The sequence below is a fragment of the Fusarium solani genome, assembly GCF_023522795.1.
Source record: "Fusarium solani strain SB1 chromosome Unknown bctg00000002, whole genome shotgun sequence".
NCBI classification, from domain to species: domain Eukaryota; kingdom Fungi; phylum Ascomycota; class Sordariomycetes; order Hypocreales; family Nectriaceae; genus Fusarium; species Fusarium solani.
The window spans coordinates 3,039,362-3,063,563 of NW_027072155.1; the positions used below are offsets into that span (position 1 = coordinate 3,039,362).

The 24,202-nt window shown below is 53.6% G+C and overlaps 9 protein-coding genes across 9 annotated transcripts; 4 read left to right on the forward strand and 5 right to left on the reverse strand.

Annotated features, from left to right (window-relative positions):
• Nucleotides 1–1,215: 1,215 nt before the first annotated feature.
• Nucleotides 1,216–4,628, forward strand: MRS44_004889 (uncharacterized protein; the record flags this gene model as incomplete). Its single annotated transcript, XM_065622374.1, has 4 exons — nt 1,216–1,565; nt 1,622–2,847; nt 2,902–3,134; nt 3,189–4,628. 4 exons carry the CDS (start codon nt 1,216–1,218, stop codon nt 4,626–4,628), a joined length of 3,249 nt encoding a protein of 1,082 aa, XP_065478446.1.
• A 304-nt stretch (nt 4,629–4,932) lies between these two features.
• On the reverse strand, nt 4,933–6,289 carry MRS44_004890 (uncharacterized protein; the record flags this gene model as incomplete). The annotated part of the gene is made up of 3 exons (XM_046275532.2): nt 4,933–5,861; nt 5,909–6,047; nt 6,098–6,289. 3 exons carry the CDS (start codon nt 6,287–6,289, stop codon nt 4,933–4,935), a joined length of 1,260 nt encoding a protein of 419 aa, XP_046135958.1.
• A 471-nt stretch (nt 6,290–6,760) lies between these two features.
• On the forward strand, nt 6,761–7,789 carry MRS44_004891 (uncharacterized protein; the record flags this gene model as incomplete). The annotated part of the gene is made up of 1 exon (XM_046268733.2): nt 6,761–7,789. One exon carries the CDS (start codon nt 6,761–6,763, stop codon nt 7,787–7,789), a length of 1,029 nt encoding a protein of 342 aa, XP_046135957.1.
• Nucleotides 7,790–7,961: 172 nt separating this feature from the next.
• Nucleotides 7,962–9,924, reverse strand: MRS44_004892 (uncharacterized protein; the record flags this gene model as incomplete). Its single annotated transcript, XM_046268732.2, has 5 exons — nt 7,962–8,638; nt 8,686–9,198; nt 9,254–9,305; nt 9,359–9,544; nt 9,598–9,924. 5 exons carry the CDS (start codon nt 9,922–9,924, stop codon nt 7,962–7,964), a joined length of 1,755 nt encoding a protein of 584 aa, XP_046135956.1.
• Nucleotides 9,925–11,477: 1,553 nt separating this feature from the next.
• On the reverse strand, nt 11,478–15,263 carry MRS44_004893 (uncharacterized protein; the record flags this gene model as incomplete). Its single annotated transcript, XM_046275531.2, has 3 exons — nt 11,478–13,339; nt 13,388–14,942; nt 15,000–15,263. 3 exons carry the CDS (start codon nt 15,261–15,263, stop codon nt 11,478–11,480), a joined length of 3,681 nt encoding a protein of 1,226 aa, XP_046135955.1.
• Nucleotides 15,264–15,760: 497 nt separating this feature from the next.
• MRS44_004894 (mitochondrial 54S ribosomal protein mL41) lies at nt 15,761–16,126 on the forward strand (the record flags this gene model as incomplete). Its single annotated transcript, XM_046273612.1, has 2 exons — nt 15,761–15,949; nt 16,004–16,126. 2 exons carry the CDS (start codon nt 15,761–15,763, stop codon nt 16,124–16,126), a joined length of 312 nt encoding a protein of 103 aa, XP_046135954.1.
• Nucleotides 16,127–16,726: 600 nt separating this feature from the next.
• On the reverse strand, nt 16,727–19,660 carry MRS44_004895 (uncharacterized protein; the record flags this gene model as incomplete). The annotated part of the gene is made up of 3 exons (XM_046268731.2): nt 16,727–18,412; nt 18,464–19,489; nt 19,589–19,660. 3 exons carry the CDS (start codon nt 19,658–19,660, stop codon nt 16,727–16,729), a joined length of 2,784 nt encoding a protein of 927 aa, XP_046135953.1.
• Nucleotides 19,661–20,127: 467 nt separating this feature from the next.
• Nucleotides 20,128–20,823, forward strand: MRS44_004896 (uncharacterized protein; the record flags this gene model as incomplete). The annotated part of the gene is made up of 2 exons (XM_046268730.2): nt 20,128–20,164; nt 20,228–20,823. 2 exons carry the CDS (start codon nt 20,128–20,130, stop codon nt 20,821–20,823), a joined length of 633 nt encoding a protein of 210 aa, XP_046135952.1.
• A 199-nt stretch (nt 20,824–21,022) lies between these two features.
• Nucleotides 21,023–22,377, reverse strand: MRS44_004897 (uncharacterized protein; the record flags this gene model as incomplete). Its single annotated transcript, XM_046273611.2, has 3 exons — nt 21,023–21,390; nt 21,439–22,135; nt 22,183–22,377. The coding sequence occupies 3 exons, from the start codon at nt 22,375–22,377 to the stop codon at nt 21,023–21,025; spliced, it is 1,260 nt and encodes a 419-aa protein (XP_046135951.2).
• Nucleotides 22,378–24,202: the final 1,825 nt, after the last annotated feature.

Here is a 24,202-nt window from a genome sequence, read left to right on the forward strand (position 1 = left end):
TTGTTTGTATCTTCTCAGTTTCCTGGTCCAACTTGATTGCCATGGACCCATATCTACCTAGGTATGGAGAACAGGGTCTTTCCGATCACGGGCCGTTTAAGAGGTGTTTGGTATCCCTGGTCACTTTACCGAGCCCGTGACCTAGCCTTGCAGGAGACAGCAGTGATAAAGGTCCGTGACGTCTCTCTTTGCTTTTTACGGTGCGGCTGGGTATCCATTGGGCCAGGTTTCGTGGCCGGCTGGGGCGGTGTAAAGAGGGCAACCATTGGAAAGAAGCAAACATGCAGATGAACAAGAGATGAACGTGTGCTCAAAGCGATGAGTTCCTGCGTGATGAAGGCGAAGTAATATTTGAGTCAGATATTATCTGCAAGGAACCCGCACGACAGCCTGAAGAATGAGACGTCTCCCATGTGTCTATCGTGGCAGTCCAGGGTAGCCGGCGATCAATGACGGCCACCGTCGTCAGAATGCCTGGTTAGCCCAACCATGCAGGCCTCTCATGATCCATGGCTAGAGGTAGGCGTCACAAACCTGCAGGAGGCCGACCAATCTGAGCTTTACGCAGCGACATTGGCTATTTCTTTGATGAAACCGCCATGTGCGTCTCAACCGCTGCATTTCTTGTTTTAATTATCTATTCCTTTGTACGACCGTGAAAGCCACAAGCTCCTGCAATTCGTTCTAGGATCGCTGGCCCCCGCGATAGCTCCCGCCTTTCTCTTAAACATAAACCTCCAACCTCGCAGGTCCTCCCAGCCCCGGGGATCAATTCTTCAAGTACCGCCTTCTTCTTGATCCCAATCTCGTATTTGGCGCTGGAAAGAGCTTTCTTTCTTCGCCCAAAGTGACCAATCGTAGGCGATCAAAGAGTTTGCAACTGGCGGCCAGCTGATGCAGGTTGCTACTTCGTCACTGCCAGAACAGTGATTCACGGTCTTGTCAACCACAAGCATTTGCTCCCTCTCAAAATAAAACCTCCTTCTGCCTCCTCCCGCATCTTCCTCTCTCTCTTACTCTTCCGAAAATACATCTACACACGTTCATTTAGAGACCCCGTTGAACGCTCAACATCAGTAATCACCTATCTTCATTCTTAAGTGGTATTGCCTACAACACCCAACAACACCCATCAGTCACTCACTCTCTTGCCCACCTTTTCTCTCTTGACTCATACCCCAACCCATACTCTGAGCCCGTGCCCTCGTGTCCGCCATGGCAGACAGAGGTGATAGAGGCGGCCGTGGGGGCCGAGGACGTGGTGGTCGCGGCCGAGGTGACGGCGGTGGTCGAGGCGATGGCGGCTTTCGAGGTGGCCGAGGTCGCGGAGACGGAGGACGCGGTGGTGGAGACTCCAGCGGCTTCCGAGGTGGAGGACGAGGAGATTACAGAGGGCGCGGCGACTTTAGAGGACGTGGCGACTCTAGGGGACGAGGCGACTCTAGGGGACGAGGCGATTTTAGAGGTGGCCGCGGAGGGTTTGACCGTGGTCGAGGAGGAGGGCGAGGCGGTCGTGGTGGCGGCCGAGGAGGAGGAGGATTCGGCGATCAACCGCTCATCTTCACGTATGTTGTCCCTGACTCCTGATGAACCTCTTGCTTGATTATACTGACTTGCCTAGCATGGGTGGAGCTATTCCGCAGCCTGATCCCGCCACAACGAAGCTTGAGAATGAGACGGTTCAACATCAAGCATCCTCTACCCAACAGCTCGTCTCAAAGATGGGCAAGCTCGAGCTCGGAGGCAAGAAATCTCAGGAGGAGGACAAGTTCCCTGCCCGGCCTGCGTTTGGTACCAGAGGCAACCCAGTCACTCTCTGGGCCAATTACTATGGCATCAAGACAAAATTCCCCGTCCTTTACAAGTACACTATTACGGTCAAGGAGATTATCGCCGAGGAGGAGGGTGCTGCCAAATCCAAGGGCAAAGGAAAGCAGCTTAAGCAGCCCAAGCCTCGGGACGTCAAAGGCCGGAAACTACACTTAGTCATTCGCGAGGTTCTGATGCAACTCACCAAGAACGACAAGTCCCTAGTCATTGCAACCGAGTTCAAGTCGCAGCTGGTTTCCCTACAGAAGCTCGACCTGGAGAACGACAACACTCTGCGTGTCAGCGTGGCCACGGCAGAAGGCGCTGACAAGATGGACGTCTTTGAAGTTGAGATCCATGGACCCAACGAAATACGCATGAACGACCTGCTCGAGTACCTCAATTCGAGTACTGGCGGCACCTCTGCCAAGAGGCTTGGTGCTCCTGGTGACGACCAAGACCCTGCCATCGCCCTCGACTTCCCCAAGTTTCCCGATGTTGTCGATTGCCTCAACGTTATCTTTGGGTACGGTCCCCGATCCAATATCAATGACATCAGCGCGCTCGGGAGATCGCGTTTCTTCTCCTTTAAGGACGGTGGCATCACGACTGACCTCGGCCGGTCTTTGATTGCTGCCCGTGGATTCTTCCAGTCTGTGCGTCTTGGAACAGGCCGTCTTCTCCTCAATGCCAACGTCACGCATGGAATCTTCAAGGTGGCTGGCAAATGCGACCAGATCTTTCGCAATCTCAATGTGTATGCGGCGCCTAGATCCGATGGGAGGGCCAAGAAAAACGTCAACCTGATTAGCAAGTTCCTCCCCAAGACACGTGTCTGGGTTACTATGAAAGTCTCGGACGGTAAGACGGTCAGGAGATCCAAGGCCATATTTGGGATCGTCAAGGCCTCAAATGCGAGAAGCTTCTCAGGCCCCAACGCTCCTCGCATTGACGGTGATTGGGAGTATCCTGGACCCAAGAACGTGAGCTTTTACCTGGACAATAGCTACGTCACGGTTTTCGACTACTACCGTTCAAGTATGTCACTGTTAGGACTACTTTCCACAAGGCTTAAGCTGACAATTCTTCTAGAGTACAACTTCCAGCCTCAGAATTACCCCCTTCTCAATCTCGGAACCGCGTCCAAACCGACTTTCGTTCCCGCCGAGTTTGTCGAGATTCAGCCTGGGCAATCAGTCAAGGCCAAGCTCAATAGTCGAGAGTCGACCGAGATGGTCAACTTTGCCTGCCGAAGCCCTTATGCCAACGCCTTGTCTATCACTGGGGAGGGACGCGAGACTCTGGGTCTCGATGGTGAAGTGCTGGTATGTTTTCCCACTTGCTATTGTCTTGAGGAGCAGATGAGCTGACCTTGTTAGGAAAAATTCGGCATCGTCGTCGACAAGACTCTACTCACAGTTCAAGGACGTGTACTCCCTGCACCTGCGGTTGCCTACCTCGACTTGAAGAGAAAGGAGACTGAGATCCGACCTTTTGGAGCTTCGTGGAACATGAAGAACATCAAGGTCTACAAGTCCGGCAAGCCAATCCAGCGATGGGCTTTTGTCAACCTTGCACCAACCGCAGATCACTACGTCGTTCCTATTAGCAAGGCAGAGGAGTTTGCCGCGTTCATGAATACCATGGATATCAGGATTGCCAACAAACCGATACCAGCTCCCACTCTGGTCATCACCGCCGCAGGCTTTGAGAGAGGCACCGCCAATGAGTTCTTCAAGTGGGCAAAGGGTCAGAACATTGAGTTCATCCTTGTTGCTCTCGGTTCTACCGATACCGCCATGTACTCAGCCGTCAAGTTGCTGGGTGATGTTACCTATGGAATCCACACCAGCTGCGTCCAGGGCCAGAAGCTTATAAACGCTAATCCCGGTTATTATGCTAACGTTGCCCTGAAATGGAACCTCAAGGCTGGTGGTGTCAACCACAAGCTGCGCAACGAGTTTGGTATCATCAAGGAGGGCAAGACCATGGTGCTTGGTTACGACGTCACACACCCGACAAACCTGCCTACTGGTGCCAGCGACGACATACCCAGTCTGGTGGGCTTGGTGGCCACCATCGACAAAGACATGGGGCAGTGGCCAGCCATCTCTTGGGAGCAAAGTTCCAAGCAGGAGATGTTGGACGAGGTTTTGACCGAGGCCTTCAAGTCACGACTTGAGCTCTGGAAGAAGCACAACAAGAACCAACTGCCAGAGAACATTGTCATCTTCCGTGATGGTGTCTCGGAGGGCCAGTTCGCCCAGGTCCTTCAAAAGGAGCTGCCACGGATGCGCGTTGCGTGCAACTCTATGTACCCCAAGAACCAACAACCCAAGCTGACCATTGTCGTCTCTGTCAAGCGTCATCAGACGCGATTTTATCCCACGACCGAAAACAACCTGCCAAAGGACCGCAACATTCAAAACGGCACCGTTGTCGACCGCGGCGTCACACAGGCTCGGTATTGGGACTTCTTCCTGACGGCGCACACCAGCCTCAAGGGCACAGCCCGACCGGCTCACTACACGGTGCTGCTGGACGAGATCTTCCGTGCCAAGCACAAGGGCGAGGCGGCCAACGAGCTTGAGAAGTTCACCCACGAGCTCTGCTACCTCTACGGCAGAGCTACCAAGGCGGTCAGCATTTGCCCTCCGGCCTACTACGCAGACATTGTCTGCACCCGAGCCAGGGCCTACCGACCTGAGCTGGCGGATTTTAGCGATACCGACAGCGTCGTTACTGGAGGCGCTGGGTCGAGCGTCGGTGGCAGCAAGCAGGTTCACGAGGCCTTGAAGAACTCCATGTACTACATCTAAAGTGCATGTCCTGGTGGTGTTGGAAGCAACGATGGATAAGGAAGTCGGATTTTGATGGGATACCCCTGTGCGTTTCTTGATATGTTTAACGGGGAAGCGGATAGCGGAATTGTTGGAGTTTCTTTCGGGAATTGATTATTCCTCTATTGCTTTTATACAGTCTAGTTGAAACTTGATCAGGTACTTAGTTATAGCAGATGAGTTGTTTCGGTAGCGCAAATGTATGAGTATAGATATATGGGCATTGCTCGCTGGATGACTTGTGGTGGCTGTCTATTCGTACAAGTTTCGGGTATGATGAGTACTATATCTTTGCCTTTGCTTGGTCCTTGGTCCGGCGGCCACCTGGTTTGCCAACATAGTTTTTAAACTCATCCGAGATGGTCGTCTTCTCCTCGGTTGACTTGAGCGTCCACTCATGATACTTGCGCTCATCCACCCACCATCTGTCAACCTCGGCCTTGATCCACTCGGCCGCGGCACTCGCACAGAAGCGAGGGTTCTCCATAGGGATCAGGTGGCCGTACTGTTCACCGACGACCTTCTTGACACGGCCTCTGGCCTCACCGCCGCTGCCGCCAACGCCAGAGCCCGTGAGTTTCATCTTTTCGCCCTGGAGCTCTTGTGGAGAGAGGTCACTGTTGCCGCCAAAGACGTAAAGAACACTTGGTCGGACGTGCGGGAGGCGGGCGAGGGTGTTGGGGCCCTCGGGGCGGTAGACAGGGTATGTAGGCCACCGCTCGTTGAGACTGGGGTCTAGATCTGGCGTGAGATCTGGGTTGACGAGTTGCTTGCCCTGGGCGTCGTATGCTTCCCAGCTAGGACGGAGAAAGGTAAAGACTTCTTGGTGCTTGGTGGTTGCTAAGGTGACAGACTGTTCGCCAGGGACTTTCCTGATACCATAATCCAGCCAGCGCTCAAGGACACGAGGATCCCAGGCCTGGTAGAAGGGGCTGCGGCTGAAGGACGCCGCGGCCTCGGCGCGAGAGGGCCATACTTCACGGCGGTAAGTACTGATGGCTGCTGGACCGAAGCCCTTTACCACAGGTGTAGAAGCAAAGTGCGATATGACGGGGTCTAGCAGCACAAGAGAAGTAAGGAGACGGGGATGGAGGAGGGCGACGTTTGTTAGGGCGTTGGCGCCAAAGGAGTGGCCTACTGCCATGATTGGGGGAGGAGGGCGGAATGTGTTTATCATCTGGAGGATATCACGGGCATAGTCGAGCCAGCTTGCTGGTACATGTGAGTACAAGAGCTGGAGAGGGAGGAAGAGGTCTTACGGTCATTGCCGAGGGCATCTTTGTTGATAAGGCCGCTCTGGCCTTGCCAGGCTGCATCAGCTATCCAGATACTGCGAATCCGCAGGTTCCGGCTCTTGGCTTCATTATAGAGTTCCTCCCACAGGGGCTCATATAATTCCTAGAGAGGACTCTTAGCTCAACTCTTGCCACAAGTATGTAAGGACTTACCTTGGGAAAGCCATTGGCATGTCCACCAATAAGAGTCACGTCGCCCTTTTGAGGGTTTGGGTTGTCCTTGGGGATGTACTGCTTTACGTGCAACAATAGCTTCTCATCTTGAGAGTGCGAGGTTGCGCGGGCGTATTCTCGTATGTAGGAGGCTTCGATGGTGTGCTCCTTGATGTCGAATAAGGAAGACATGGTGTTTGACTCTACAAATGGCAAGTCTAAGCTGATGAGGACAGGTTCAGCAGCAGGCGCAATAAAGACTGAATTTCAATCTAGAAAATCGAGTGACTATGGAAGGGTATAATAAACCATGTCTTGTTCTCAAACAGGAACAGGTTGGGGCCGTCGTGTTAAGGCGAGGTTGGAGATGGCCTCGGCAAGCGGGTTGGTGTGGGGCGGCGGAGAATGTGGGGGATGCCTCGGCAGCTGCGCCCGGGACGCGCCTGCCGATCTTGCATAGTCGTGAATCTACCTCCATCTACGGATACAGTAACTATCTAACCCCAGAATCCACTTCAAGGTGCATATACTACAAGGCAGCAACATCCCTCAGACCCTTGTATGGATGATTCAGAGTCTTGACATGTGTCATATGGTGTTCTCGTACCCCCAAAAGGCGTGACTCGCAGCAACCTGCAGAGATCAACAATCACGCTTCTCACCATGGCCCCTCGACTGCTTCTCTTTGCCGGAGCACCTCCTGTATCATCTCTAAATGCAGAGTCTTGCACGATAAACGACCTAGACGATGTATTTGCCGAGTTTCTGGGGCTCATACCCCGGAGACGGACACAGTCACGAGTCACACCACCATCAACGTCGCAGGTCGCCTGGCGCTCTCTGCCCCTGACGAGACAACCGCTGCATACGGGTTTGAGTCAGAGGCACGATATTAGTATCGGCGAGCATACGCTGGCGAGCCAGTCTGAATTCTTCACCACAGCTGATGTGTCTTTTAACGGAGCGGCAGAGTCCTTTGGTGGGACCGATCCAGAAGATGTTTTATCACAATTCTACGACCATTCTTTGGCCGTGCACAACTCGATTCCTTCATCACAACTCGATAGCTTCGAAGAAACGTCTCTAGAAGAAACCTCTTTCATGACGGTATCTTCTACAGGAAAGCCTACGATAATAGCGCCTGTCCCATCTCATCTCTCAGACCTAGAAGATGTCCCGCCAGCCCCAAGGATCCTAGCTCTCAACCCCCAAACCGTCACCCTCAATCTGATAGTGGGCATCATATCCATCGCACAGCCACGGAGCGTCACAACCCGCTGGGGCCGAACCCTGTCTCTGGTTGAAATTCTTGTCGGGGATGACACAAAATCCGGATTTGCCGTGACATTCTGGCTCGATCGTGAGAACGCGGCCACGGCGGAGATTAGCAGTCTGCGACGACAGGACGTGGTCTTGATGCAGAATGTCGCCCTTCACGTTTTCAGGGGCAAGGTGTACGGTCAAAGTCTTCGCAAGGGCATGACCAAGGTGACCCTCCTATGGAGAAGAGAAGGCTCTGGACTCTACACAACTCGCGATCTGGCTAAACGGGGTCAAGTACATCCGCAACTGGCCAAGACAAAGCAGGTCAAGGACTGGGTTCTCAAGTTTGTGGGAGCCCACGTCGGAGTGAGAACCAGAGCTAGAACGGCACGAGTTTCATGGGACAAACCGCCAGACGACACGCAGTAAAGACAGCTTTATTTATCCAAAGAGGCTCGTCTAATTAACCTGATATTCCAATTAGGTACTCATTATTACACTAGAAATGCGCCTAAGGGTGGAGAGATGTCCGGGTATCCTCTATATCAACCAATCAACATATCAACGCCGATTTTCCAAAACAAGACACCACAAAACCTGCTTAGACGGGCACAGCAGGCTCGGCCTTCTTCTTCTGGCCATCAGGGCCATGCTTGACAGACTTCCACTGGAAGAACAGGCAAGCTATCAAGGCACAGGCGGAGCAGGCAAGGGAGATATAAAAGGTGTCTCGGAGACCCTTCATGTATGCCTCGAGGACAGTGTCGAAAGCGTCCAGGCGGTGCATTTTGGTCAGAACCTCCTTGATCTCCGAAGCACCGCTGTTGATGAAGATCGTGGGGTCGATACCGATGTTATCAGCCTTAATAGTGTCAATAAGGCCGTTCTGGAACACAGTTTGAGCGACAGCAATGAATAAAGCGCCACCGAAAGCTTGGAAGAACTGAACACAGGCAGTACCAACAGGAACCCATTCCTGTGGTAGAACAGTCTGGACGATGAGGACGCCGATCTGGAAGCCGGCGCCGATGCCGAGACCGGCGATGACCTGGTAGCCGAACCACTCCTTTAGCGGGGAGTCGACGTCGAGGGTGGTAAGCATGCCACTGCCGACAGTGAAGAGGACCATGCAGGGGATGATGACGAAGTTATAGTAGCCGACAGCGGTGATAACGCCTCCGGAGACGATGGAGCAAAGGACGGTGGACAGGAGGAGAGGGAGGATCTTGATACCAGCCTGGACGGCACTGACACCCTGGATAGCCTGGAAGTAGAGGGCTATGGACATGTTAGCTGAGGACCCGACAGTGAGACGTGAGACATACAGAGGTAGTAGATCAGGGGGAAGAAGCCGGCACCGAAGAACAGGGCAAAGATCATGGCGGCCAGGGTGTTGCGGTTCTTGAACAGACGAGGAGGTAGGGTTCCTCGGTCACCTTGCCAGAACTGGATAGCGATGAAGATGGCAATCATGGCGCCGAAGCCGCAGAACAGACCGATGATGCGGGAGTTGCTCCAGGCGTAGTCGGCACCTCCCCACTGCAGGGCGAGAAGAAGGCAGACGATGGCGGGGATGAAGATGGCGGCACCGGCGAGATCGAGCTGACGGACACGGGCGAGGAAGGTCATGTCGCGGGATTCGGCCGAGTTGCGGTTGACGTGGACGAAGAAGAACACGATGACCATGGCAATGCCACCGATGGGGAGGTTGATGTAGAAGCACCATCGCCAGGTAGCATGCTCGGTGAAGGCACCGCCAAGAAGGGGACCAGCAACGGAAGCGATACCCCACATACCGCCGACGAGACCAAAGGCAAGAGGACGCTTCTCAAGAGGCACTGGACTTGTTAGTTGACTGCGTGGCTACGGATGTAGAGTACTGAGGTAACATACTGATCAATGACAGGATGACGATGGATCCAGAGAAGAGACCAGCCGTTCCAATCTAGAGATAGAGTCAGTACGAGACGTCCAAAACAGGGGAGATGAAGAACATACTCCAGCAATGGCACGGCCAACGATGAAGGTGACGGAAGAGGGGGCGACAGCAGAAATCAAGCTGCCAACCTCAAAGATGAAGACGGCAGTGAGGTAGGCAAACTTGACGTTGAAGTACTTGTAGATGGTGCCGTACATGGGCTGGAGGGCCGTGGTGGTGAGCAGATAGGCAGAGCCATACCAACCCTGAGGGAAAGTTAGTTGACGTTTTTGGGTGAAAACATGCATAGTAATCCTACAATGTCCTTGACACTCTGGAACTTGGCCGTAATAGCGCCCAGAGCGGGAGCGATAATGGTCTGATCGAGGGCGACGAGGAAGATGGCGAGGCAGAGCGAGACGATGATGAGGGTAAGCTTGGCAGCCGAGGGGTACTCGGGCTCGTCGCTGGTAGTATCACCAGCACCGTTGACAGAACCTCCAGCGGCAGAGCCTTCTTGCTGCTCCTTGGCGTCTGCTGAGGGGTCGACGATGTTGGAGCCAACTTCAGTCTTTTCGTCAGACGAGAGACGCTTCTCTTCAAGGGCGGCAGTTGTCGTGGCCGCGGCGGGAGTAGTTGTGGCCATGATGGCGAGTCGAATCGCCCGAGGCGAGTGTTGAAGGAGAGAAAGTTTCTTTGGACTCGTTTGTTGACAAGCAGGCAATGGCTGGGCCTGGGATGGATCCTTTATCGACTGTGATTCACTGTCGTTTGAAAGAAAAGAAGGTGGCGACCTTAAGGATTAAATAAACATGATGAATGCTTTTTTTTGAGACCTGGGGGCTTATGATGCATCCACCCAGGAGCTGAAAGGGAAGCTAGCCTAACAAACAATAAAGCTACGACATGTCCGTTCCCCCCATCCAATACCAGGCTAAGCTTGAGACAATAGCAAAGCCCCGGACGGAGATAATAGAGTATTACCCAGCAAAAAGTGCGTATAACGCGGATCGCTATTCTCCCGCTGCCGCTGCGGCTCGGATGTCGTCGAGCCCCGGACAGCGGGCGACAGACGCGACCAGTAAGCACCACGAGGCATACACGACCAGCGGCTTTTCTTGTTTCCTTGTCCCTGTTGGTTCCCGAAGGGGGGAACTTTTTCGAGACGAGATCCAAGTGTCATCAAACGTTGGAGCGGACTTCCTCACAAGGCCGATGTCCGAGGTGGCGCCCAATCAGGGGGTGTGCTTCTGCTTAGGGGGGATGAGTCAAAACATGCGAGAGTCGTGGCAGTCATTGATTTTTTATTCATGGTCTTTTTCGGGTTGTTTCTAGCCAGTTGAGGAGAAGGGGGCTTGGTTAGCATGTGAAGCTTAGCTTGTGATGTTGCATCAGAGTTGATTCTCTATTCCTCTAAACGACTACAACACCACAACTCCATCTTCTTTAACACATACAAACAACATCTCGAAACACAAATCTTCTCGTCTCCTGGATACGAAATTTCCCAGAAATCTTAACCATGGCCCCACAAGGCTCGCGCCAAAAGCTAGCGCGGGGGGGTGCGGTACCCATGCATGGATCCCATGATCCACCACGGTCTCGATGCTCTCTGCGATTCCTCGCGCCTCGGCATCGCTGTTATTTCCGATCGCGAAATCTCGTTCCGCGAACGTGAATGGATGTTTCATATCAGATATCACGTTCTGGGGGATCTATCGCAGCTAATTATGCCAGAATAATGCTTTCCGGAGCAACTCGCACACCGGCCGGACGAGACGCGGAGCATACACGGAGATAGGTATTCACGGACTTCCGTACACACGCACGCAAGCTCTCAACGCCCTTATTTATGCCTTTTTTAAACATTTTGCCCATTGTGAAACTCTATCCTCCCTGATCAGCAAAGCACACGTTCAGAAGCGGTGAGAACACTAACCTCGTGGCTTTACAGAATCAACGGTCCATGTGCTCACCTCGTGGCTGCTGACTTGACTTTGAGGTAAATTATCGTGGGTACCTACACGGGACGCGTCCCGTCCAACGTCAGCACTCATCTTACACCTTGGCATCTCAGCATGACGTAGTAGATTTTTCGTATCAAACATGTTCTCGTGATGGCTTCATTATTTCAGCCACTTCTCTATTCCCGTCTAAATTCAAGCGCAGCCTTTCTATTATTGTCTTCGACATCATTCATCATTGCGCCTCCTCTTCCTCTTCCTCGTCCTCATCCTCTGACGCCTCTCCTGGAATCCACACCAACAGACCATCCTTGTCAATCTTCATCCCCTCGGTCGGTATTATACGGAGAACCTTTTGAAAGTACTTGTCCCGCACCGTCAGCCGTGGCCGAATGTAGTCCCCGCTCACATGCGGTAGCAGCCGGTATGTCGTCGTCCGTCTTGACTGTGGCAGCAAGTTGAGCGTCGTTTGCTTAGCCCCTGAAAAGGCAAATTCGTCGCTCGGCTCCATGCTCAGCCCAAACGTGAGGAAGTGGTTGGACGGGTTCTCAATCGTCATGTCCAACTGCATCAGTCCTGGCACGCCGTCCTCTGATCCGCCATTGTGGTACGCAGATGCCAGTACCCGCGGCTCGGTCCCTAGCACCAGATACTTTCCGACAGGCATAGTCGTTGTGTTGACCACTTCATCATCGCGGCTCTGCCTTTGCCATCGGATGACAAACGCAAGATCTAGTGTGACGGGATGTCGATCCTCCATCGTGAGCTTCTGTGCCACAAGATCAAACTGTGCTTCATGCATCGTCTTGGGTGCGACAACTACACCATCTGGCGACACACTTGGCCCCTTGACCACGTTGCATCGTGCACCTCCAACGCACGAAGTCACCTTCATGTCCATTCCAAGCACCTTGAGGTCCTCCTGGGCGAACGAAGCGTAGTGGCATAGGAGACACCACTTCTGCGCAAAGCCTCGAGCAACACCCTCTTCTGTGTCTCCAAGTCCCTCCGAGTCAAACAGGCTTGGCCATGGCTCAGGGTGAAGTCTTGGCACCAAATCGTAGTTGGCCTCGAACGCATTGACAACGTTGACCTGCACCGCCAACATCTGCATGATCGGTGTCACAGCATCAGAGTCGAGGTGATACGAAGCCCTCAGGTGTAAGTCAAACGTTGTCGGCCCTGTTGGAGGATCCATGTGAAGCACCAGCTGCGACGATGCTGCCTTCTCCATGGTCCCTAATACCAGACCCGAGATCTTGGACTCCTCTTCTTGTGCTTCTGAGCTGCCTTCGTGCCCGTCTGCCTCTATCCGAATTGCAGGGACCTCCTTGCCAAACACGTGAATGTCCAGTTTGACGCTGGCCGACTCCTCCTCTGCGTTAAGGAGTTCAATGTGCAGGTCAATGGCCTCATTCGCATAGTACTGCGCCAAAGGCTTGACAAGCTTGATCTCCATCTTCGGCGGTCGGGGCTGGATTTGGATTGTGCCTGCTTCCGGACGACTGTTCCGAGGCTTGGAGGAGCCCTGGATGTACCAGCCGACAACAGGATCTGTCTCTCGGAACTTGAGCTTGTAGTCAAGATCAAAGGCCTCGTTGCTGTGTGATAGTGTCACAGAAGAAGCGGTCGCTGTTCCTGGCTCCCTCAGAGGTATCTTCATCTCAAAGACCCGGGTTTGTCCAGGCCGGAGGACCAAGTTGGACTGGCCCCTGAGTAAGGATGGCAAGTCATCTTCCGATTCGCTGGGAAAGTCTTCTTGTAGAGATATTGATGATATGAAGACTCCCGAGTTAGACTCCTCGTCGCCTTCAGGTGCTTCATGCTCCAAGAGAAGTGGCTTCAGGTTCCCGCTAAACTCGATCTTAACAGAGTCCAGCGTGATAGGGGCGGCATCGAGGAAGGTATGTGAAGTGAGGGCAAGTTGTGCAGTACAGGTCTCGCCAGCCTTGCTCTCTTTGTTCCGGAAGACAAACGACGCCGAAACAAATGAGCCTGACTTGTCGTCGGATAAACTTATCGAGGGATTGGTCTCGGTAGAGACACCCTCTAGAGACTTCGTAATGTCATAATGCCATTGTGGCCGTCGTACAAATTCTGCAGAAAAGTCAGTACATGTCCCATCTTGCAAGTTAGGCCACCTACTGTTGTTCATGAGTTCCCAATCAGCAGCAACCACCAGGTCTGCCTGCCCAGCTCCCACAGCAACTCTCCGTACAAGCCAAGACAGCTCTTCAGAGATATCAACCCATCCCTCAGACCTAAAGGCATCGTTCTCCCAGAATGGTTTCAACACTTCAATCGCGTCCTCCCACTGCTCCAGGTTGGCCATCTCTCTTGCGCACTCCAGTGACACCTCTGCGGCCATCCGTTCCTGTTTTCGAGCGTGGAACTGAGCGCCGGCTGCTTTTAGACAATCAATCACCAGTTGCGAATGATTAACTCCCTCTCCTGACAGGGGATATTCTTGGTAAGGCTCGGGGCACATATACGTGTCATACGTGTACGCTTTACTGGCCACCAGCGAGGCAGGAGAAGAGTCGGGCGGATTCCTGTCCTCCTCTGGTATCTGGAGTGCGAGTCTCCGACGGGCCACAAGGTGGCGTGCCGCTATGCGATACCAGTATCCGGTATGGTGCAACGACTCCCAAGGCGGTATGCGCTCGCCCAAGACTGACTTGTCTGGCTGGGCGAAGAGGCTCATCGTCGCTGGCGCTAGGCTAGGCACACCAACCTTGTCGATCAGGTTGGCCATCACCATAGCCCAACGGGCTTCCCATGCTTGCCATCCATAGTTGTTGGTCCCCCTCCCCCGTCGATCGACAAAATCGTTGATCCGGTCCCTGTGTGATTGCCATCGTCGGACTGCTAACGAGGTCTGTCCGAGCCACAGATGACAGCGTAGGCATCGAATAGCTATGATATCGGCCAGTAGACGCGCCTCGTTCCATCTGGGGCTCCAGCTGGGGATAATGTCCAGCACATCCTGACCTAGAAGCACTTCGTACGCCTGTTCAAAGGACCGCAGCGCCGCATCCGTTTCTTGCCGAAACTCTGCAAATACGGCAGACTTGAAGTCGTACCTGAAGTTCCAGTCCGGCAACGAGAGCGTTTGCGAGGTTCCGGATGTCGGCGGGACAGTCGGTTGGGGCGCTACTCCACGGGAGCGCTTCTTCCTCGCATGCCTCCCCAGATCTCGGTAATATTCGACGGCTGAGGTATACAGGACCCCCAGGATGTTATCCACCACCTGCTTCAGGTCGTCCTGAGATTCCTGCGAAGGGATGTAAAAGACCGACTTTGGATCGAGCGCCGTCCCTCTGCGAATGTTCTCCAACCTCTCCTGGATCCCCTCTGACAACGAAAGTGGACTGCCCCCGCTCTCGGCGAGGAGAACGATCGCCAGTCGCGTTTTGAATCCCGACCTAGCCAGCGCGCTCTTGAGGTTATTGATATCGGACTTGATGTGATTGTCTTGCAGCGTCGTAGACGTAGGATCACTGGTGAGGGAGTAGAAACAGAGATAGATACTGGGGACCAGCTCCTGGTGCTTCTTGATCCATTGCGCGTCGATGAGCCCGTCCGGATACAGCGCCGACACGGGGCTGAGCGGCGAAAAGGGCGAGTGCAGTGTCGGGGGCGCCACGAGTGGCTCGATGCCATCGGGGAGTCGAGCTCGACGCGGCGGAAGCAGAAACGACTGTGCCAAACGAATCAGAACCAAGAGCCTGTCAAGTAATCATCTCCTCGGCTTTACCCTTCCCGTGGTCCTGATGCGGAACCTGTACGGTTCTTCCCTCTCAAACGCGCTCCATGACTTTGCGCTCGCGTCAACGTCCTTCATGTACTGGGCGAGAACCTCGGCGTCGTCGCCCTCGATCGGCGGAAGCTCTGACCGGAGGAGGATGCTCTGGTCCTTGAGCTCTGCGCTCAGAGGGAGCTCGTACGTCTCGCTGTTGAGGCCGGCGGCCACCAGGAAGGGGACATTATGGTCCAGAGTTCCCGTCGGGTACCCATCCATCGTGGCCACTTTGGAACGTCCACGGCATGGGTGGTTTTTCGAATGTTGGGGGGGTTGAGCTCAGACTTGGAGACGTTAGCCATGGGGGATCGCCATGTGCCCCTCGTTAGCGGCACAGCCCACTTACAGAGCTCGAGGATGAGCGGGAACAAGCCGCCTAGGAAATATTCTCTTCTGGAAACAAATATGTGAGTAACTAGCAATGATTTTGGAAATAGCTCTCAAATTAGAATATTATTTCATATCGTAACATAGCTCAGCGCCATCTCATCGCGCACCTGGCCAGATGTTGCTGGCACACCCCTGCAAGCTTTCGGCAGCTAGCCCCGGAATCGGAACAACACCAACTCCCGAATCTCCAAATCTTCAACATCCCACCCATTGCGATCGCGACGCCGACCACCAATTGACCACGGATCGCTCCCTCGATCGTCCCGAATTCGCTCTCGCCGACCGCATACACGAATTCCGCAGGCCCCGAATATCCATCTGCCAACATGAGACCTACCCAAGCCCTCTCCGTCGGCCGATACCGCCACCTCAAGCTCACCACCAAGGATGTTGGCAAAGGTTTCTACAAGGGTAACCGGACCGGTTCAATGGGTCGACACACAAAGTACGGAGGCTACGTGATCGAGTGGAACAAGGTCCGGACATATGCTGTGCCGAACCTCAAGGACTTCAAGGTGAGGAGGGAATTGCGCATATGGAGGACGACTCTGCTAACGCTCACGGTGTAGCTCACGCCGTTTGTGAGCCGCCAAGTTAAGGCGGAACCTGGTGACTACCAAGGCCTCGACAAGGGCCCTCAAGACCCCTACTTCTACGTCGAGCAGTGGAAGCGATACAACGGTGTGGATTGAGCGAATCGAATGCTCGAGATGCTATATTCGGACACACAATGGGCCTAGAGGGATGGAGTTATGAATCTCTGCTAGAGACTGGGATCCTCTGGCGAGACTGTATATACCCGCGTACACTGTACCACCATGTATGATTATGTACTCACCATCACCAAGAACGACAAGAGTTGGATGATCAACGGTTTCTTAAAAGTTGGCTGGGTGTTCATTACGGGAACAATATTTGGTACATCCACCAAACTATTTGAGATGTTTCCAATAGTTCATATCCCCATGAGGACAAGAAGAAAGATGAACCACTGAAGACCCCTCGGAGTCTTTACTCTGCCTTGGGCTTGATGTTCGTCTGATTGTATTATATAAGAAAAATGACGTGTGTGTAAGTGAGGATTTACAAAGGATGGCCTCGTTGGTGTTCCCAAGAGCCCTCAAGGTGAGTGTGCTGAATATCCACTCCCTTATTTACAAAGACGCAAGGAAAAAACAAAGAAACAATAAACGACTATGCTATGGCGCACGGGATATCCTGGCTGTACCCAAAATAATACATTCTGACCAAATCCCACCCATTGCGCCAAAAATCGACAATTACTCCTCCTCTTACTTGACACGGGGAAGCTCCTCTTGAGCCGTGACGAACGTGTCCAAGCCAGGCCGCTCGGGGGCCGGCACTGCTAGAGTCAATCCCTCCTCTTTCTTCTCCCCAATCTCTTTAACTTCTTCGGTTTGCTTTGTCGACAGCGCCGAGTCATCGCCCAATACACTTGGGCTCATGGGCCGCGAGCCCGGAAGCGGGGTGACGTTGGATTGCAAGGTCATCATACTAGCCGTCTCAGCTTCCCTATTCAAGCTGAATGGCAGTGCGATACCGTCGAGATAAGGACGCTTGCCAGCTACGCCAGTTGCCGGCGCGTCTTCTTCTTGTGATGTCATCTGGGTTGTCTGCGTCGGCTGAGTTGAGTCATCATCCACAAGAACTAAGCTCATGGGCCTTGAGCCTGGGAGCGGAGTAGCGGTCGAGTGCAGGGTCATCATGCTTGCTGTGTCAGCTTCCTTATTAAGGCTGAACGGCAAAGCGATGCCATCAAGGAACGGTCGCTTTCCTGCAACACCAGTCTCTGGCACAAAATCAGGACTGAGCAATCCAGGCTTAGCGGCTTCCTGCTCCCTCCTCTGCTCCAAGAGATGGGCGACAGGCGTATCCTCAGTGATAACCATGCTGCCTGTCTGATTCTCATCGACGACCGTCTTGCGATGAGATCGGTTGCGAGATTGGTCTGACAGCATCTTGGGCCTATCTTGGCCCTCGATGTCGGCAAAGGAACGTGCTCCTTGTCCATCAGCTGGTGTAGCAACGTGGACCTCGGGCTCTTCGCCTGCCTTCTTCTGTCTTTCGACCGTCATTTCATCGTGCTTAGAACCCCATAGCGACCACATTGCCAGGCCCCAGCTCTTTTGTTTCTTGCCCTCCACCAGCTCCGAGTCGACCCGTCGTCTTCCCGCCAAGGCAGAAGGGGGAGGATACTCGCCAGGGCCAAATTCATGATAGCCTGCCACCATGTCATCGACAATCTTCTTGTGAATCTTTGCCTTAGCCGAGGCGAAGCGGTTATCCCACTGTTTCCTCATCGCAAGCCATTTCTTGACGGTACCCTCCTTCACAACACCAACTGTGGCAGGCTGAACACAGCATGCGGGTAATTCAGCTTCGGGAGCCAAAGGCAGAGTAGCACCGTGACGAGTAACCTTCTGCCGAATCATGTGGTTCTTGAAGGGTGGGAGGGGGTCACCAGCCTTTCCAACCTGACCAGGCGGAAGGTTGGTAGCAGACCTCTCTAGTTCTGGAGTTTTGGGCCTTTGTGATCGCTCGCTATCGGATCCAGACTCAGAAATGACTGAGATAGCGTCGTCGTCAAGAATATCAATGCCTCGCTTCTGAGCTCTGGCAAGGGCCCAGGCGCTAAACTGAGCAATGGATCTGTACATGTGCTTGGCAGGTCGAGTGAAGCTGAGTGTTGGCGCCACATGGCAGAGATCATCCCATATTTGAAGCTGGACGTCGGTTGGCTTGTACTGCTCCAGCCGGGCCCTCCCTTCTTCTGTCAAGGCTTCTTCAGGTGGTGCATATTTGGCAGGATTAGCACACTTGTGAGCCAGATAGATCTGCTCGTCACGAAGAATCTCTCCTCCTCCAACCATGATGAGAAGAGGCGGCAGACCGCCCAGGGTGGGCTGCATGACAGGGCTAACCAGCGGATGGGCCAGGAGTTCATTAGAAGCATACATCTAAGTATTCAGGTCAGCTTCCAATCATTCAAATCACGTTTGACAACCTACCTGAATCTGGTCCTTAAGCTTGACCAGTTCACCGTCGATGGTGACTGAAAGAAGCTTGTCAGGATTGATGGGAACCCCACCATTGATCCAATCCGACCTGCACGAGGCATCGGATGGTTCCTTCTTTACAACAGGTGCGTGCTGCTTCTCCTTGAGCTCTTGCGTTCCTGGCGTCTTCTTGGTCTGATTGTTCTTCTTCTTCAAAGCTGCCTCCCTGAGCATCGCAATATCATCCTCGTTGGGTGGCGGCCATGCCTGAGAGGGCTTGTGATGAAATCCAGACTGAGGGATGTAGTCCATCGGCGCTTCTCCAGAGACGCTGGGGAACGAGTGCGTCAGGTCGACCCATGGGCTGATCAGCACAGCGCCAGCAGGCAATGGAATTCCCTGATCCCTCAGGACACACAGCAGAGACATGACCATGCCGCCGCCTGCAGAGTCTCCTGCCAGCACAATGGTCGTGGGATCTTGAACCGTCAAGAGATGGAGGTAGGCGGCGAGACAATCGTGAAGGCCGCAAGGGAAAGGAAACTGCGGCGACAGTCGATATCGAGGCGCAAACACACGCGCCTTGAGCTTGCGAGCATGGCGCTGCATCTGATACCGATGTTCATCCACGCTGCCAAAATAGTATGCCCCTCCATGGATGTACATCATGACGCGTCGCGAATTGCCGCCATTCTGCTTCCTCTCCCAGGCATCCGAGCGCATCTCTATCCATTCAGCCTCGAGAGAGCTCTTGGGCTTCCGCCACTGCCACCACTTCTCGCCGCCGACCTGCCGGAGGCCGTCGGTGCCCAGCTGCTTATGAAGGAGCTCGGCGGCGCGGGTCAATTGCTCCTCGGGAACGGTCGCATCCTCGACCTTGACCCATTGCGGATGCGGCACCCATTGTGCGGTAAATGCCTGAAGCTCCTCGACGGTGTGGTGTGATGAGTACTCGAGGAACGACCGAATCAGGTGAAGGCCTTCATCGTAGGACAGATGGGCAGTTGGGCGTTGCCTCAGGGGCTTTCTGTTAAAGTACTGCAGTGGATTGTCGCGTCAGTAAAAAAAGCAATTGAAATGCATCAGGCTGCATGACCGTTGGGCGCGGGATGGATCCATGGATCGCACAGCACGTACATGTGAAAAGAGAGTCGACACGACAGTTGGCGTCACTGCCAGTGAGACTGATGTGGTGTTGAGCGAGTTCATGGCGCTGACCAGAGCTGGATACGGCAGAGGCTTCTGTTACAAACGCGCCGTCTGCCCGCGAAAAAGCTTGTTGAGACTACAAAGACTTCATGTCTGGTCGATCAGCGTAAGAAGTAGGTCACGGCTGAACACACAGTACAAGCTTGTAGGTTGGTTGTCTCGATGCTGATGCTGGTGCTGGTGCTAGGGGTCCCATGATGTCATGCTCAACCGACCCTGCCCCTGACTTTGCGGGACGGGAACGTCGAGTCCGCCTGCTGCATGCAGTGAGTGAGTCGCTCGGTCCTTCAGGCCTGGCCCGTGCGTTTGTGGAGGGAAATCAGTGGGTTTTGCGCTGTCGTAGCGTGTGTGGGTGCGCGATTGGGTTGGGTCTGGGCCTGGGCAAGGAAGAAAAAAACACCAAAATTTTTGTGCAGAGCCATCTTTGAGTTGCCCCTCCAAACCCCACCAACAACGACTTGACAACCATGGCCTCTTCAGAACCCGTGCAGCTGCCTCCGGCGGGTGAGTCTGAATAATTTATATTAATTTATCATTATTCAAAATCACTAACTTTGTACTCAACAGCCGAGCGTCAATCCGAGTTCGAGCAAGCCGTCGCATACGCCCTTCACCTGTGGCCTGCTCTCACCCTCTCAGTCCAGAACGGCTGGGGTGGCCCAGACTCTGCCGACAAGCGCGACTGGTTCGCTGGTGCCGTTGTCGACTTATTCCCCGAGTTCACCGATGCGCCACCCGCCCAGAACGACAAGAACGCCAAGGTCCCTGAGGAGCCTGATCTGGAGGATGTCGAGACGGTTCTCCTGCAGGTCATGGTCGACGAGTTCGAGGTCAACGTCGACGACGATTCCGGCACCGAGGTTGCGACTAACATCATTCGTGCGCGTACGGGATGCGCTGTGGGAAAATATGACGACGTTCAGGCTCTCCGCACACGCTGGTTGAACCGCAAGGGAACAAAGGTTGATCAGATGTTCAAGAAGGCCGAGGATGCCGATCAGGACACAGACTGGGAGAGTGACGATGATGATGAAGAAGACGATGAAGGCGGTGCTGATGTCGAGATGGACGAAGCTCCCGCGCTGGTGTCTGCACCAAAGGAAAAGCCCCAACCACAAGTCGACGAAGACGGCTTCACCATGGTCACCAAGAAGAAGAGGTAAAAGTGGGAAGGACCAAAATAAAAAGAAATGACTTGAATGAAGAGCATATCAGACACGTGCTCCTGGTATTAATACCCAAAAACAAGATACAAGGCATGTGGCTCTTTCAATCTGCCACATTTGGTTTCACATATACCGAACGCCGAGCTGGACGAGCGACACTCATCACACCCACATATACTTGGACATCTACTCAGCCTTACTCCCAGTCGTCATCGCTTTCCTCCTCGCTTTCCAACTCCTCCTCCTTCTTGGAGTCCTTGGGGCTGTTGGGAGTCTGGGTCGTCTTGCCAGATGTCGCGCCGACAACGTCGTAGCTAGCTTCACTATCGGCCTGCGACTTTTCGTCGTTGGACTTGCGGGCTTCGGTCGGCTTCAGGAGGTTTCGCGCAGGAGGTTGGATAGTCGTCGAGGATGCGGCAGAGGCAGTCTTGGGTTCGGTCTTGGGTTCGGTCTTGGCCACGGGGGTGCCGTCGTCGTCGCTGGACTCGTCGTCGGAGTCAGAATCGTCGTCGTCGGAATCGGAATCGTCGTCACCCCAGCCAACCTCGTCCTCAGCAGAGGCGGCTATGGTGTTGTTAGCACAGTTAAGTAGGAACGCGCATTTCAGCTTACCCTTGAGGAGATCCCGTCGTCTAGCTTCAGCTGTCTCAATACCGTGGCGAAGGAAATAGTATCGCTTCCAGAAGTCAACGTAAGGAACCTGGTCGGGAACCAGCTTCTCCATGGTAGCTCGAAGGTCGGGGAATTTCTGCAGATCGCTGTTGATATCGGGTGTCTTCTTATCGGCATCGAATTCTTTGGACCAAGTCTCATACTCGGCGCTGTTGGGGTCCTTGGTGAAGCTCTCGATCGAAGTATGAATTACATGTAGCTGGGCGTCAAACCGAGAGGTGTGAATCACCCGCTTGCCCTGAGCATCCTTACTCTCAAAGAGGACTGTGCCGCTCTGGTCAGACGCCTGAGGAGGGGCGATGCTAATGGCATCACGGAGAAAGTTGCGGACGTTGCCACCGAATCGAATGAGGGCCTCGTCAGCGGCATCCTCAGCTCGCTGGAGATCCTTCAGTCGCTTCGCAGCCTCAGCCTTGATACGTGCCAGCGCATCTCCGTCCTCCTCGCTTCCTCGTGCCTTGGTAGGTGTAGAAGGATCCTCCTCTCCATCCTTGGAGCTCTCGCCGGGAGTACTCGGGTTGAGGGAAAGATTCCGCGTGTGGCTCAGGATGGATGCGCGTAGGCCTGTCAGACCCTTTGAAGCATCTTCACCAACTTCAGCCAGCTCCTTAGAAGCTTGTGTGTACACCGACTCGCCCTGCGCATGTCAGAATGGGCAAGGCTCATGAAGCCGAGCTCTCATACCTGCTTGACAACATTGCCCAAGAACCCACCGATCCTAGCACCCCAGGGGCTGTTGGAGAAAGCCTTGTAAGCTTCCTGGAAGTCCTCATTTAGCGACGACTGGGCTTGCTCAGGCTTGGAACCATCCTTGGACTCTGAACCCTCGGGCTTTTTAGCGTAGACATCCTCCTGGATGTGGTCGTACGCTAGATCCATGGCGGCAGTCGGCAGCTGTAATACGCACTTGGTCGGATCGCCTCGGGCTCTTGATTAAGTTCGATGTAGGCCGCAAGTGGCAGTTCAAGAATGCTCAAGGACACTTCATTCAAGTTGTTCTGTCGTTGTCTTGAACTCCCTTGAAATGGAGCTGCCTTGCCTCCTGACCCGCGGGGTCCAATGGCGTCTCGCACGGGCCAGCGCCTGGGTCTGCACGTGATATATGTTGCTTCCAGTTTGGCTGGGAATAGCTCAAAGTGAGTTAACCTACACACGCCATTTCAAAAATGGTGACAATGGCACAACTCCAGTGAGGCAGTACGCTGGTGAGAAGTCTGGGAATTTTATTGAATTCCAACTGTCTCCCTCTCAATATGGCAGATGCAATATCTTTATTGATAGACTGTTGAGGCTTGATGGCTCAAGAAACACTCGCAATGATGTGCCTTCGGCCACAAAGTGTCACGCCGTGAATAGCCATACCTGGAAAGTTTCGCTTCATGAATCGCAAAGCGTTGACTGGAACACACGCAAAAGAAGCAGCACATGAAGGGCACAGAAACACACAGTCCCATATCAACATTGTCTCTCATGTAGCACGTCTAGCCTCAGTGATCTCAATACATCCCGGCCACCGCTCGAGGGCCAAGAACTCAATGAAACCGCAAAGACACCACGCTTAGGCTCGACTGCTCTTAAAGATTCCCCATAACTAATCTCAGGGGAGGATCTGCTCACCATCCTGTAGCGTTTCATTTTTTTTCCCTATCCCGCGTGCCTCAGCAAGGCCTCGAGCCATGCACGGCACCAGTGTTCTACAATAGCTGTAATAGAAGATGTATCGTGAGTTTATTATGACTGTACATCACCACGCAAGGGTGAGTATTTATGGCCCAAGCGAAAAGATGTGCAAACTAAAGTATCACTACCTCGCATGGACGTGGTTCCTAAACCCCTGTTGTCGCCGGCTTGGAGGGAGATCCTTGCTGAATGGTGAGATGGTTGGAAATCCGGGGTACAGTAGGAGAGCACGACGATCGCCGTTAAGACAGTACGCTAAGAAATCATGCAACGAACAAGAGCAAGAGTAAAGTATCTACCAAGGGAACATTGCCAGACATATATGAGAACTGAAGGGGAGCTCAATGCGTGGAAGAAGGCTTTTGACACTCATCCTGCCCTCCGAATCCGCAAGAGTCTCAAAGTGATGGTCTGATTGTGTGAAAGCAAGCAGACTACACCGTTGAACAAGTTATTGGACGGAGAGGGCACACCTGAAGAATTGAACTTGATGATTGGACCTCCTCGACGACCCTTCGAGCTGATGGTGTTGATACCCTTCAGGAACTGTGAACAAGAGGGGACCCTTGATCAGGAACATGGCCTAAGGCCTTTCACATGCCTGAAGCCATCTAGTCCGATGATGTCGATGTGATCGAGGAATGTCCAAAAGCAAACATAGTCGATTTCCCTGTTTATCGATGCTGACGTCAAAGTCTCGATCGTCGGCTCCTTACGGGAGGGCTTTTCGCCCTTCAAAGTCATCTGACCTCGATCGCGATCTGAACGAGGGGCTAAAACTGGCCAGACGCGAATCAAAGTGTAGCTCGACGTCTGGGATTGGTTCCAAGTGAATGGCCATCGTCGCATGGCTGATGGCCCGGGTTTTCACACAACAAGCCATGCCCAGAGTCGTGTTGTCATTGTGCATCAATATGTCCACCCGGGGCCAATCATAGATGCGGCCCTGAGCTAGTGGATCCGCTCGGGGAGGACCTAAGCTTGGAGCCGCAAATGTCCTGCAGTGATCCTCAGTCTTCCCGTG